Here is a 15,399-nt window from a genome sequence, read left to right on the forward strand (position 1 = left end):
CCAGGGACTATTATAATTCTATGAATTTAAGTACAATTTAAACAAAGGCCTCTGAATGTTTTCTCCCCAAAAAATATTAAAATTAATCAATTTGACATAAAAATAAGCACTATTGGTGCTTCTAAAAGAGCTGCATTATAATTCAACACCGAATGAGTCATTAATTTTAGGTAGAACGGGCAATATATTCTTATTCGCCAGTGTAAGTCATGGGTAATCACTCTTTATGGCCCTTACAAAACTGTTTTCAATAGTATCCATTCACCATCTGGATTGTAATAATAGTCATGCAAGATTTCCACTCTATTCATTTGAGGTCAACTCAAAAGAAGCATTTTCTAGATCTCTAAACTTTAACCATAGGAATCTTTAACATGGGCAAGGAACTGTTTCCTGCAATGTATTTGTGGTCAATAATTCCACATGTATTAAAATGTCACAAAGACCTTACAACTATTTCAGAATCTCTCAGAAGTATGACTCTCTTATCTTAAAGAAAAAAAAAATCTACTACTGACATAACACAGTTACTGATATTCAAATGACTGCAGAGTCTAGGAAATCTTTATTTTAAAAAAATTAAGAATTCTGCTAATCTTCTATTCATGACACACACACCCTTTTTCTTAAACTATTTTTGAAAGTGTAAATCAACCTGAATTGAATGAAATAGGGAAGATTTGATCAGAAGTGTCACAGTAGGTTAAGAATCTTTAACAGCACTCCATAGGGAAGGGAAGTGGGCCCTGTTCAAATGTAGCTTTTTAATTTAAACCATCAATAAGTGCTTGTTTAACTGATTTGCAGCAGAATCCTCTGATGAAGCTAAAATGTTGTAGCTTCCATTCAAATTGCAATCTTCAAACACCTGCTCATTTGTTACATTACTACTCTATCATATGATGTACTGTGCTTTAAAATATCATTTCTTCCTTGGTAAGCCCCTACCTAGTTGTGATAAAGTATGTAACTTGGGCATTTTTCTCTGCTTCTGATATCAGTAGAACTCTCTAATGGCTTGAATATGGCCGAAGACCCTGCATTTGATTCTTTGTTCCAGCTGTACGTTAGAAAAGAGGCAAGTTTTATGTCTTATACCCAAAGTTTTTATTTCCTAATTTTTACACCTCAAAAGTTATCTTTGCTAGTAAACTGCTACAATAATATTAGACCACACATAACAATTCTCTAGGAAAAAATAAATTTAGACAAAGGGCCAGTTTAGATTTTGAATGTTACTATGGGAAATACTTGTGTCACTGTTAGACCTAAAACACAGATGAGGAGAAAATACATAAATAATTTTGGGATAAGGCTGTGAGGTTCTAAAAGAAATCCAAGAAGCTAACATTGGCCATGTTCATTCAAAACTGACCCAAGTATCCTTGTTTCTAGGAAGAGGTGGAGATAAAAAAGGGAGGTTGGTAGGTGTTGGATCCTAATTTTAACTCCTATCTCACCATAAGATCTTGGGTAAATCATCTAGTGTCTTGTTTCTGTTCCATCTGTAAGATTCATTATATAGTATATCAAGGGCGCCTGGGTGGCTCAGTTGGTTAAGCGACTGCCTTCGGCTCAGGTCATGATCCTGGAGTCCCTGGATCAAGTCCCGCATCGGGCTCCCTGCTCAGCAAGGAGCCTGCTTCTCCCTCTGACCCTCCCCCCTCTCATGTGCTCTCTCTCTCTCATTCTCTCTGTCTCAAATAAATAAATAAAATCTTTAAAAAAAAAAAAAAAGATTGTTGGACTTGTTCTGTAAAGGGTCAGATAGTAACTATTTTAGGATATGTCAGCCATATTGCTTCTGTCACAGCTATCCAACTCTGCCACTGTAGAGTGGGAACTACCATAACCAGGACAAATGAATGGGTGTTGTGTTTATTTACAAGAACAGATTTTTTTGGCCCCTGGGTTACAGTATGCCAAATACCAGTATAAAATCTACTTAATGAAGAGAATTTAATAATGGAAATGTACTGTAAAAAGAAATAAAATGATATATAAGAAAGGAAAAAAGATGTATAAAGCTTAAATGATGACAAAGGAGGAAAGTAGTTTGAGAAAAAATGGAATTATAAGATAAACATTTTTTAAAAAGATTTTATTTATTAGAGAGGGAGAGAGATTGCACACAAGTGCGGGGCGGGGGGGGAGGGGGAGGGGGAGAGGGGCAGAAGGAGAGAAAGAAACCAACTCCCTCATGAGCAGGGAGCCGGACATGGGCTGAAGGCAGACACTTAACTGACTGAGCCATCCAGGCACCCAAGGTAAATGTTTTCTACAAAAACAAACAAATCCAAAGACCAAGATCTGAAATCTATTTTTAATGAAAATTATTTATCATGGAATTTAAACTACCCCTGGGAAACTTTAAGCACTATAGTCAATCTCTGAGGAAACCATTTGGTTCTTCAAGTTAAAAAAAAATACTGAGAGCTGAATCCTCTTTGTGAAGTGTCCACTATTATCCTAGTGGATACCATCAATGCAGAGGATCATGCTAGCTTATTTCATTACTATTCGAATTATTTTCCCACTAGAGGTCAATTCTAAAAACTTTTCATCCACCAGATACTTACTTACTTAATATATAAGGTGGGGCAGAAATCATGACTTTGTTCTAATTTGTATTTTTTTCTCCATAGTTTTCACAAATCTTTATGATGCATCAACCTGTGGTAATATTTCAGTCTCCTGTATGTCGACATCAATTACTCTGAACACTTTATCAGAACAGTTTTCCAGTATAACTGTAAAATGGAACACTGGCGTGGTCCGAAGTAGAAGAAAATCCAGTTGCTCCTCCTGTAGTTTTTTTTCTAAAATTTGGGAAGCAACTTTAATAAATTGATAATTTAAGGGTATACAGATCGACAATCTCTTACCTGAAACCCTTTGACCAGATGTGATTCAGAATACAAAGCTTTTTAAATTGTAGAAAGGCAGAATACGCGTCACACAGCACAGAGCTTCTACGCCTCCCAAGACGTCTGGAGCAGTGCCCCATACCTGAATATATTAATTTTGCTACAGCCTAACTCATTTATACCAAAAATAATAAATGCCAAAATTAGCCAAATGTCAGTTCAGATTTTTCTGTCAAATGTGTTTACTTCAAATTTATGAAAAACTTTTTAGTTTTCTGGGCTTTTTTGAATTTTGGTAAGGGATGGTGGGTCTATGTAAAAACAAAACAGAACAAACCCAAAAGGCCTTTCTAAAGCCTTTTTCAGCCCTAAGAGACCCACTATGTTGACTATTTGAATGATGCAGCCTTGTAACTCAAGATACTGTCAAGCGTGAATTCAAGAATAAGCCTAAACTCTTCCACTGTAGGCACAATTACCAAGAGAAATGTGCTCCCCCTCTGCTCCGGTGAGTTGCCCTTTCTTTTCAGAACCAACACATACGCGCAGTGAACCCACTTCCATCAGTACTAGTGGACCTTCTGGCAGTAATTCTCAATCAAAAGGACTTCTGCCTCGAAGAAGATAGTTTTCTCCCCAGTAAAAAGATGGTTCTTGTAGCTCTGGCACTAATTGCATCTCTATATTTTAACCGGCATAGATATTTGTAGAACTCTCCTTTAATTATTTTAAGACCAGAGCATTAATCTTTAGTCCTGGCTGTGTGCCTTAGAAATGCACGTGGAACACTTAAAAATACAGGTAGAGGTAACACCAGATCAACACAGAGGCCTTAAAGCACAAAACAAAACAAAACAAACGAACAAAAAAACCCAAAAAAATAAATAAAACAAAAAACTGAAAAGATAGTGTCCTCCCTCCCTCAAACATAATTCAAAATCATGAAACACATGTAAGTAAATCCATCCTACATCAGATTTTTCGTATGAAACTTTGGTCTACACATCTTCCAATATTTTGTTCGTTCTTATTTCGATGCCCCTGCTTTGCTACAGTCCACATCATGCACCTGTTCTTCTTATTGCATAATACAGTACTGGAAGCGCCTTCAGATTTGTAGTGTGATCTCCCAGTAGAGGGACTGGGGGCAGGGGAGGGGAGAGAAACAGACTTGGTGGAAGCCTCCCAGACTACCATGCAGTCTAAGAAAGGTTCTGCAAGGCCACTGAAGAGTCTTCAAGCCAGTCAGCCATCAGAGGAATTCCTGTCTCCAGGAATGGGCCTGCCCTAGTATCCTTGCCATACACCATCAACGACGGAGAGAAACCATGGAAAGCATAACCCAGTGCAAAAGCAGCCAAGGATTTCAAAGTGTGGGAGCAGGGCCCTTGTCAAAATACATCCCCTTGCACTGGAGACCTCAGTACCCACCAGCAAAGCCTTTCCCTAACTAGCATTTTTTAAGTGCTCCATTACTATTAATTTAAGTCCCCACTATTACAGGATTGGGAAAGGAAAAGGGAAAGACATAGAAAGGAAAGGTAAGTGTTAACTGAATATTTAACACAAACCCACAGTCTTCACACTTGTAAACAATGCATCAAATATTTTATTTCTCTCAGTAGTTCATAAGCAAATAATTAACTCTCAAAGCATTTTTGAAAACACAAAAGACATTATACTTTACCAATGAATTATTTCTGTCCCAGGGGATTAAATCAAATTAAAATGTTACAAACATTTGAAAGTTTATTTTTAAGCCAACTGAGATGATGAATTTATATATTTCTATAAAAATTTTTTAGTTCAATGTTTTGTACATGCCATCAGTACAACATGGTTTCTTAAATATTTAGGACATCGTCAATAGCTGTGATTCCTATGAAATATATAATCAGATATCTCAAATTCCTGCTTAAGTCAGCTTTAAAGACACAAAAAACTAACACATTTGCTATGAAATTCTGTTTATGATACTCCCTGTAATAAGTTGTGATTAACGAATGATACAGAAATTCTGTTTAAGGCTAGAAGTTTTATATATGACATGTTCCTTCACAGAAAAATAAATGATGTTGAAAAGGCAAAGCCCACCATAACTGTATCATAGATCAAATATTTAGGGTATCAGTTATTATATCCTCCTTTTGGAGTCTACAGTAATTATTAACTAGGAAAAATTTAAAAAGTTTTAAGGCTGGTCTTAAAAAACATCAATAAAAATAGTAGAAGCCTGACCACCTATCAACAAAAACAGAGCAAACCAGGTATGTCCACATCTTCATTTCATCATTAATTCAGTGATTTGAAATAAATGTCATGTTAAAATCCATGAGTGAATGTAAAGATTCATTCAAGGTATATACTTCTGAGCATTTTAAAAAAAGCTTTTATAGGCAGCATATCTCTGATCAGCATAAGTGAGATGTGGAAAGGACAAAAATAATGCTGTACTGAACGGATTCTCATAAGTTTGCTCCCTCAAAGGACATGCTTACCAGGTATTTTCCACAGTGTTGTTATATATGCTTTATTTTATTTATATATAAAATAACTAGAGATTTTTCATTCTTCCTAATAAGTATTTAAAATACATTTCTAGGTATGCAATAGGATTAAGTATTAGTTTATGATGCGCTTAAAAATCTTTCAACTTATAAAAAAACAATTTCTAGAAATATAAAAATACTGAGCTTTTCATATTTGAGTCTTGAAAAACATAAAGTACAATATTTCCATGTATCAGCAAGTTATAATTGTGCCACTTAAGTTCCTCTCAAAGGAGCATGTAAATAATTTCAAAAGTTTTATGAAGGCTACATTACAGAGCACAGACCACAGATATTTTCAGATTTGATTTTCCATATGTTTTTATATTCTAATGCAAGGAAGAAAAATAAGCAGCAAAGTAAAACATGTTTTTATTAAAAGGAGAAAAATAACGTTTTCATGAAAAGAAAATAGGAAACATGTCATCTCTCCCTTTAGTGGCTTGTCTTCAGTCAGTTATCTGATTTACCAAAAATATGACCTCAGTTCAGTTATTGAACAAATTACCTTTAAATAAAATATCCAATACCTGTCCAAAGGTTTGTCCAAACCTCCTAAAGAACACTAGTCATTCTAAGCTCTTCTCTTATTCTTCAGCAAAAACTTTAATTAAAAACAGGTCCATTGCCCTTTGCTTCACAACTTTAACATTAATGGAAATTTCACTCTGAGTTTCAAGTGATATTTCTTTGAGGGCCTGACCCATTTAGGTGGCAGCGTAGAAGTGAGTTGCTGACGTACAGATGGTTACAAAATTAGAGTCAAACCTAAAGGGGAAAACATGGAAAATCCAATACTCACGATCCTAGAAAAAAAATTCTAAAATTAAAGGATTGCTTGAAAAATTCTCTTTAGCAAGATAAAGAAGAGTGATTTATAGACAAGACCGATTGGTTGGTTTTTCTCCCAGTAGCAGCCCCCTGGGATCTGTGATTAAAATGGTATTTGGGGCCTGAGAAGTTTCCGTGATGATTGCTTCATCAATTTTTGCTGGTGTCTCATTGACCGTGCGTCATCAATGGCATTATATACTTTCTGTAAAATAAAATATTTACTATGAATGGTAAAGACAAGTACAGGCTCATGTGGAGGAGAAAGGCATGAAAGTAAGAGCTGGATGAAGCCCCCCACACAGGTCCAGCAGTGCAGGACAAGCACACACAGTCTATGCGGGTTGTGCAAAATAAGACCCTTCTGCCCGTAAGCCCACAGTATGTTATTTTAAGCTCACCTATCCATCCAGATAAAACTGGAAAATCTTTTAGGAGAAATAATGAGTATTATTATAACAGATTTTTAAAAAAATCTTGCAGCTCAAAAAACTAAAGGGGCATTCTTTAAAGTAAATTGTTTACCTCTGCTGTGGTGGTGTCCCGCAGGTAGATGTTCCGACAGCCATGACTGGCACTGTCTTTTTTGTGGAACAGACCCTGCTCCTGTTTCAAAAGAAACAAAGAAAAGAAATTATTCTGGGGAAGAAAAAAAACCATATCCTTTAATTGGATGCTTAAATGTCAACTCTATTTTATAAGCTACAGACTAACCAAATACCCATATTCAGGTATGATAAGAACTAAATCATTTTGGTACAAGGATAGTGGTTCCATATGTGAGCTGTTAGAATTTATGAAATTGGATGAGTACATGTCTATCTGGATAAAATAATGGCTTTCTACAGGCTATGATAAAGAGCCTACAGAAACACCACCTGATAACTCACCACATCTGACAAATCAAAAAACCCTTCTTTCATTTCCTTGGCTGATAGATAAAATTCTTATATAATGTAAAACACATTGAGTCAGTTCTCACCACTGATGTGAAAGAAAAGTGATAACTGAATATATATGCAGAGTGACAGAATCTTCTCTGGTTTGAAAACCATGTCTCATATATCAAGGGGCTCTTTCAATTTTGATGTTCTACAATGAGATAAGGCTGAAATGCAAAATGGTATTATTTCACAGTTTCTTTTATTTGTAAACTTCTATGAGAAGAAAACATAAATTAAAGGGTAATAGTACCTGCATCTCTAACTATTAAATTTTATGATAAATGTTTTTCAGATAGTTTCAGTAATAGAGATAATATCATTATTGTTTAGGAGAAAATACATACTCCAGGAATTACCATCCTCAGAATGACAATTTGTAGTTTCTTTTAAAGGGGTGAAAATAAATTTATAATATATCATATATGAGAAAAATGATACATTTCAAAGTAAAGTGGGCCTGAGAACTAAGCAAAGGGTTGGGGTATCATTTCTTCTAATTACCTGCTATGTAATTAAAAGTTCTTCTTTAGAAAATGATGGGAAGGAAGAGTATTATCATATACTTAAATTGTATTAGTATCCTGTAAGTGCCAAATATGATAAAACATGAGTGTTTTAGATATAATATTTATAATAATCTCCTAAAAGCCAAAAAAAGGGAATGTTCCAAAAAGCATCTAAGATTACAGCAAAATATTCCTATGAAGCAAAAAAACAAACAAAAAAACTGTATTTACTAATGCTTTATTCTACCAAAAAAGGAAGCATCAATATCCTAATTTTTTCACTGGACACTCAACACAATCAAGGACTGTAAAAAAAATACAGTACAGAAATAAATTGATTATACATCTTTCCTTATATTTCACCATATTATAGTAACAGTAATATAATCATCGTCATAGTGATGATCCTTCAAACACTCTGTGTAGTTAACAGTAAGACAGCCAGAAAGCACTGGTTTCCACTCGTTTAACAAAGTCTTGGCTCTAAACATGTGATTCATGTTTTCTTACCTTGACTGAAATTTTTAGCAGGTTTCCATGGACACTGGGAGGAAGTACAAAATCTTCAAATGGACACTGCCAGTCTATGGACATATGGCCGAGGATTTCAACTTCACTTATACACAACACTCGCCTATTTTGCAAAAGGAAACAAAAACACTCAGGTAGTCATAAACATGGTTAATTATTCTAATATTTTGCTCTGCTGGATGCCATAGGCAGTACTTACTCAGTAAACAATATAACCTGGCACTAAAAAAAAAAATAAGTATGCTTCACATTAAAAAAAAATCTAGGTAACTGTCAAAAAGCAAATACGGCACATACCAACTAACACAGCAGACTTTCAAAAATTCCCCTTCTGCAAATCTTGCAAAATTCAGAAGTGTGTCATTTTTTTTTAACTGACTGTAAAACTGAAATCATCTTTGAAACACATAAGGAACAGGCTGTACTCTCATCTGGGAAGCAATAAAGGCAGAAGCCCCTGAAAATGTTTTACTTGGAAAATTATTAATTGCTCTTTACTGTCAATCATTTATGCCTTCCAGTCAAGAAAGAATGTGTGGGAAATGTCACAAACCTCAAATGTCAGCAAAGATTCACTTTAGGCCTACTAATAAATATCAGGTTTGAACACTTTAACAGTGACGTACTGTATCACAGAGTGAGTATCCCATTTTACTCAATAGCAAAAAAAGATGGAGGAGGAGGAGGAGGAGGAGGGGAAGAAGAAGAAGAAAGAAAAGAAAAATCGTCCTTAAAAAAGGAAAAAGAACCCTTAAAAGACATCCACATTGATTTCCCAGTGTGTGATTCAAATTACTGATATAACCATACTTGATTCTGAAGTTTCTATTACAGAAAGCGTAACTAGAAAAGTAGAGGAACTGTTAATTCTACAAATATCCAGGGTGCTGGAGAAACAAGAAGGTAGGATTTCTGCTTGAGAGGCACTCCTAGGTTAGAAGGGAAATAAACATGTGAATATATCTGACAGCACAGTGAGATGAGTGCAGAAGCAGAATGTGAGAAAAATTCTTCAGCAGCACCAGAAAAAGAGACTGATTATGTGGGTAAAGTATGTGGTATAAGAGCGGACTCTTGAAAGAAAGTTCTCCAGGTGGGAAAGGGCAGAGATAGTCCAGACAAAAGGAACAGAGCATTGACATAATGAGGAGTATAAGGGAAGGTTTATTTGATGAATGTAGAGGTCTGTAGCTGGAATACTAGATCTACACAGAGATGAGAAAATTAGCTTAGTGTCAGATCTTGAAGTTTTTTTGTGGGTATTTTTGTTGTTGTTGTTGTTATTGCAATTTTAGTAAATTTTGACTTAAATCTATAGGCAATGGGAAATTTCACGATCAAGTTTCCTATTTTAGAGTCATGGCCCTAGGAAGGAGAGGTGGGATAGACAATCAAGGTAGAAAGCTACTAGGATAGTCCAACCAGGAAACAGTGAGAACCTCAGTTAAGGCAGCAGCTGTGACAAGGGGGGAGAGCAAGCTAGATTCTAGATGCTTAGAAGTAGAGCTGAATGAACTTGATGACTGATGGAGGGTGGGGATGGAAATAAACCCCCGGCACTGTATTTCTCAGCAGAGGAACTACCGGAATTTAGGGCTGACTTGGGACTGCTGCGTACAGTAGGAAGTTCAGCATCCCTAGCCCCAGCCTACAAGTGCTGGTATTGCCCTCTCATCTTTGTGACATCCTTCAACACCATGCCATATTCCGAACAGTCTCCAGGAAGCAGATTCCATTCCCTCCGCCTCCTGTTCCAGAAGAGAAAGAATCCCAAGAGCTAAGAGTTACAGATAACTATTACAAATCACTGTGTCAAATGCAAATTCACCATTCCCACTGTCTTTAAATTCTCTCTTCTCTTGACCATGCCAATCATAATATTGTTCTCCTACCACCCTAAATTTCTGTCATTCTCTTCCTCCTGTTCCATGTTTACCATCTTGGTCTTCTATTTGACACACTCTCTCAGGAAAATCTCCAAGATCTCAACTCCAATCCTTATCCGAACTCCAATGACCTACACCTACGTTTATAATCTACATCTGTATCTGTCCCCGACTACTGAGGCACCTCTACTTTGATACCTCAAATCTATGTCTCACTAAATTCAAAAACAAACAAAAACAATCTTTTTCCTTAAATTACTGTAAATACTAATACCAATCCTCTTGGTACTTGAGCCCCAAACCATAAAGTCATCTTGTATTCCCTTCTCTTCCACATTCAATCAGTCGCCAGGCCCTGGTCTCTCAAGGCTGCCCCCTATTATCTGTCTCCATTATTTTAGTGTAGGCCTCACTGCTTCCTATCGGGATAACTGCCACAGTCTGTGTGGCAGACAGACTTCTATGATGGTCCCGAAGATTCCCCATCCTCCGGTATATAGGCCTATATAATCCCCATGACTATGAATACAATGGATTTCTCCCCCAAGGTTAGATTATAAGGCACAGGTGATTTTTTTTAATTTAATTTTTTTATGTTGTTAGTCACCATACATCATTAATTTTTGATGTAGTGATCCATGATTCTATTGTTTTCGTGTAACACCCAGTGCTTCATGCAGTACATGCCCTCCTTAATACCCATCACCAGGCTAACCTATCCCCCCACCCCTCTCCCCTCTAAAACCCTCAGTTTGTTTCTCAGAGTCCATAGTCTCTCATGGTTTGTCTCCCCCTCTGATCGCCCCCTTCATTTTTCCCTTCCTTCTCCTAATGTCCTCCATGCTATTCCTTATGTTCCACAAATAAGTGAAACCATATGATAATTGACTTTCTCTGCTTGACTTATTTCACTTAGCATAATCTCCTCCAGTCCCATCCATGTTGATGTAAAAGTTGGGTATTCATCCTTTCTGATGGCTGAGTAATATTCCATTGTATATATGGACCACATCTTCCTTATCCATTCATCTGTTGAAGGGCATCTCGGCTCTTTCCACAGTTTGGCTATTGCAGACATTGCTGCTATGAACATTGGGGTGCATATGGCCCTTCTTTTCACTACATCTGTGTCTTTGGGGTAAATACCCAGTAATGTAATTGCTGGGTCATAGGATAGCTCTGTTTTTAATTTTTTGAGGAACCTCCCCACTGTTTTCCAAAGTGGCTGTACCAACTTGCATTTCCACCAACAGTGTAAGAGGGTTCCCCTTTCTCCACAACCTCTCGTTGGAGGTTTCTTTGTTGTTTCTTGCCTCATCAATTTTTGCCATTCTAACTGGTATAAGATGGTATCTCAATGTGGTTTTGATTTTAATTTCCCTGATGGCTAATGATGATGAACATTTTTTCATGTGTCTGTTAGCCATTTGTATGTCTTCTTCGGAGAAGTGTCTGTTCATGTCTTCTGCCCATATTTTGACTTATTTGTTTTTTGGGTGTTGAGTTTGAGAAGATCTTTACAGATCTTGGAAATCAGTGCTTTGTCTATAGTGTCATTTGCAAATATCTTCTCCCATTCTGTGGGTTGCCTCATTTTGTTGACTCTTTCCTTTGCTGTGCAGAAGTTTTTTATCTTGATGAAGTCCCAAAAGTTCATTTTTGCTTTTGTTTCACTAGCCTTTGGAGATGTATCTTGAAAGAAGTTGCTGTGGTCGATGTCAAAGAGTTTACTGCCTATGTTCTCTAGGATTTTGATGGATTCCTGTCTCACACTGAGGTCTTTCATCCATTTTGAGTTTATCTTTGTGTATGGTGTTAGAGAATGGTCGAGTTTCGTTCTTCTGTCTATAGCTCTCCAATTTTCCCAGCACCATTTATTGAAGAGACTGTCTTTTTTCCATTGCATATTTTTTCCTGCTTTGTCAAAGATTATTTGACCATAGAATTGAAGGTCCATATCTGGGCTCTCTATTCTGTTCCATTGGTCTATATGTCTGTTTTTGAAGGTACAGGTGATTTTAAGAAAAAGTTTATCTGCGTGGGCATCACACAACCACAAGGGCCCTTTAAGTCTGGGTTGGAGACTGAGAATCCAGAGTGTGGTTGCTGGGGTGAAGATGCAGAAAGCCATATGGCAAAAATGAGGGTACGTTCCAGATGCTGAGAGCAGGTGCCCAGCTGACAGATATCCAGGAAACTGGAATATCAGTCTTACAACTGCAAGGAACTGAATTCTGCCAACATTTAAGTGAGCTTAGAAGTGAATTCTTTCCCAGAGCCTTCAGAAAGGAAGTTTACACCTTGATTTCAGCCTGTGAGACCCTGAGCAGAGCGCCCCGCCATGCCATAGCCTACTCCAGAACCAGAGAAACTGTGAGACAGTAAGTCTGTGTTGTTTTAAGCTGCTAATTTTATGTTAATTTTCTGTGCAACAATAGAAAACTAACTGGTCTCTAACTGGTCCCCGACTCCATTGTGATCCTCCTCCAATCCTGCAGCCAAACTGCTGCCAGAAACCTTTCTAAACTGCAAACCTCATCATATTAGTCCTTGTGTATAAGCCTTCAGTGGGAGTGAGAAAAAGAGGGACTTATGTGTGAACTATGTGTACATACATCTATGTGAAAGGCTGCATTAATGAGCAATAAAATGTTTATACTTTTAAAGAAATTAGTAATCTTCCATCACATTAATAAAATCTATACCCTTCAGATGTCATGAGCAGACACCTATAACTTATTTCACCTCCCAATGCTTCCCCACCAACACTCTGTCCAGCCATTTCAAATGATCTTGCCATTCAAAGTGCCATGCTGTTTTATCCCTGTCTGCTATTTACATGTATGAAGACCCCACAGCTCAAGTACCTCTTCCCTAACACCTTACCCCTGACACCTTGGTTCCCACCTTACTGGACCAAGAGATTTTCCTGTCTTCAGAGTCTCTGTATATCACTTTATCTTAGCACCCAGCACACTACGATGTCACTAATAATGTACAGGTCCCCCTTTAGATGAGGAGGGAACAGAAGATACCACTTTTATCTGTGTCCCTATTTCTGTCAGACATTGATAGTGCAATGGTTGGAATGTTTATATCTTCCCCCAAATCATACATTGAATCCCAACGCCGATGTGATGGTATTAGAGGTGGAGCCTTTGGGGGTGATTAGATCATGAGGTTGGAGCCCTCAGGAATGGGAACAGTGCCCTTATAGAAGACGGCTGAGAACACTCCCTCACCACTTTTGCCATGTGAGGACAGAGCAAGAAGATGGCCGTCTATGAACCGGGAAGTGAGCCCTCACCAGACACAGAATCTGCTGGCACACTGATCTTGGACTTCCCAGCCTCCAGAACTGTGTGAAATAAATGTTTGCTGTTTAAGCTGCCTGTCTATAGAATTGTTGTTATAGCAGCCCATACAGACTAACACAGATGGTTAAAAAAAATGTCTATTCAGAGAACAATTTCCTAATGAAGATTACTAAAATAAAATACTAAGCAGGAGTTAGGACCAACTAGGGGAGATATGGCCAAATAAATTTGGGTCATGAGAACTCATATTTTCTTTCTAAAAACTGATAAGAAAAAAAAATTCAGACCAAATTTTGGATGAATTTCAATATGGAAAAATTAAAAGCTCTATATATATTGGAAAACTCAAAAAGTAATCATAATAATACGTTGGGTAAAAAGGGCTAATATTAATTTATAAAATGTTACTTAAATTCAGTAAGAAGAAGACCAACATAATAAAAAATGAACAAAGGATATGAAAAAGCAATTCACGGAACAGAAAATATACATCGACGATGAATGTATAAAATGCTCATATTCATTAGCAATCAAATAAATGCTAATTAAAACAAAGAACTATTTTCTGCCCATTAAGTTGACAAAAACAAAAAAGTTTAAATGATAACAGTAGTCTTAGCAAAACTCACAGGATAAAGGGCATTCTCTTACACTGTTAGTTGTATGTAAAAAAAAATCAATACAATTGTTCTGATAAAACAAGTTGGCAATATATAAAAGGGTCTCAAAAATCCTCAGTTTCTAAATCAGCAATCTCACTGATAAGAACTCATCCTAAGGAAATAATTATAGAAAAAAAGACATAGCTGCAAAGACGTGTTTATAATATTGGGAAGAAAACACTGAGTATCAAATAGGAAGGTACCATCTCTGAATAAGTTAGAGTATATCCATAAATACAATAGTACAGTCATTAAAAAACCATGTTGTCTAAAAACATCTAATGGTCTGGGAAGATGATCATAATACATTGTTTGGTGAAAAACCTAGGTTAGTTAAATATACATAATGTATTTTTTGTAGTTTTTACAAAATACATATACTGCAGCTGGCTGAAGAAATACATAGTTTTTACAAAATACATATATAGCCGACTGGCGGGATTGCTGGTAAAGGCTATTTTTAGGGGTTATCATAATTTATGATTCAAATGAGGACATTTTTAAGAATGAAAGGGGTGGCTACTAATAATTTCACTGGGACAAAAAGTGCAAACCAGCTCTGTCCTAGACAAACCACAATGTATGGTTACTTTATTTTCATCCTTTAAATTATTGTCTTTATCAGGGGTGGGCAAACTACAGCCTGTGAGCCAAATCCAGCCCATGGCCTGCGTTAGTAAATAAGATCTTATGGGAACACAGCCATCCCCCATTCATTTACATATTGTCCATGAGTGTTTTCCCACCACAAGGACAGAGCTGAATAGTTGGAAAACACAGTATGGCCGTCGAAGCCTAAATATTTACAATCTGGCCCTTTAAAGAAATTTTGTTGACTCCTGATCTGTATTATCTACAATGCAAATAAGCATAAGTCTAGCAATGAGTCATTTTTTTAAACACCAAAAAGCTCTGTAAGTGATTAGATTTAAAATTACCATGATTTTTCATTTTACTTGAAGAAAAACCAGATATATAATGTGTACAGTAATATTCCCACAAAATACCTAAATCAAACAAGTTCTAAAGTATTAAGTACTACCAGAAACAACCCCCCACCAAAAAACCCCTAATTGATTTCCATTACCTAGTGTTGAATTATATAAAAGGTATACAATTTTAAAATGAATTAACACACTGTCATTGCAGCTAAGTACAACATATAATACAAATAAACATTGTTTTTGGCCTAATCTAATGGATAAAATACAAAATTATGGGGATAAAAAATAAATGATTACTTGTCCAATCAGTAAAAAACACTTTTTAGATTGTTTTGTGAATATTTTTACTTAATGGACAAATC

At 36.4% G+C, this 15,399-nt stretch overlaps 1 protein-coding gene across 2 annotated transcripts in view; it reads right to left on the minus strand.

The window, feature by feature from the left end:
• Nucleotides 1–4,329: 4,329 nt before the first annotated feature.
• Nucleotides 4,330–15,399, minus strand: part of VPS13C (vacuolar protein sorting 13 homolog C) — a 175,009-nt gene continuing 163,939 nt past the window's right edge. For both annotated transcript variants that reach the window (XM_032417691.1, XM_032417690.1), the window contains 3 exons: nucleotides 8,208–8,331; nucleotides 6,773–6,853; nucleotides 4,330–6,452 (listed from right to left, as the gene is read on the minus strand). In XM_032417691.1, coding sequence (XP_032273582.1) covers nucleotides 6,351–6,452; nucleotides 6,773–6,853; nucleotides 8,208–8,331 — 307 coding nt within the window. In that variant the 3' untranslated portion in view covers nucleotides 4,330–6,350. The remainder of the gene's footprint in view (nucleotides 6,453–6,772; nucleotides 6,854–8,207; nucleotides 8,332–15,399) is intronic.

Source organism: Phoca vitulina, unplaced genomic scaffold (assembly GCF_004348235.1).
Source record: "Phoca vitulina isolate PV1807 unplaced genomic scaffold, GSC_HSeal_1.0 scaffold20, whole genome shotgun sequence".
NCBI lineage: Eukaryota > Metazoa > Chordata > Mammalia > Carnivora > Phocidae > Phoca > Phoca vitulina.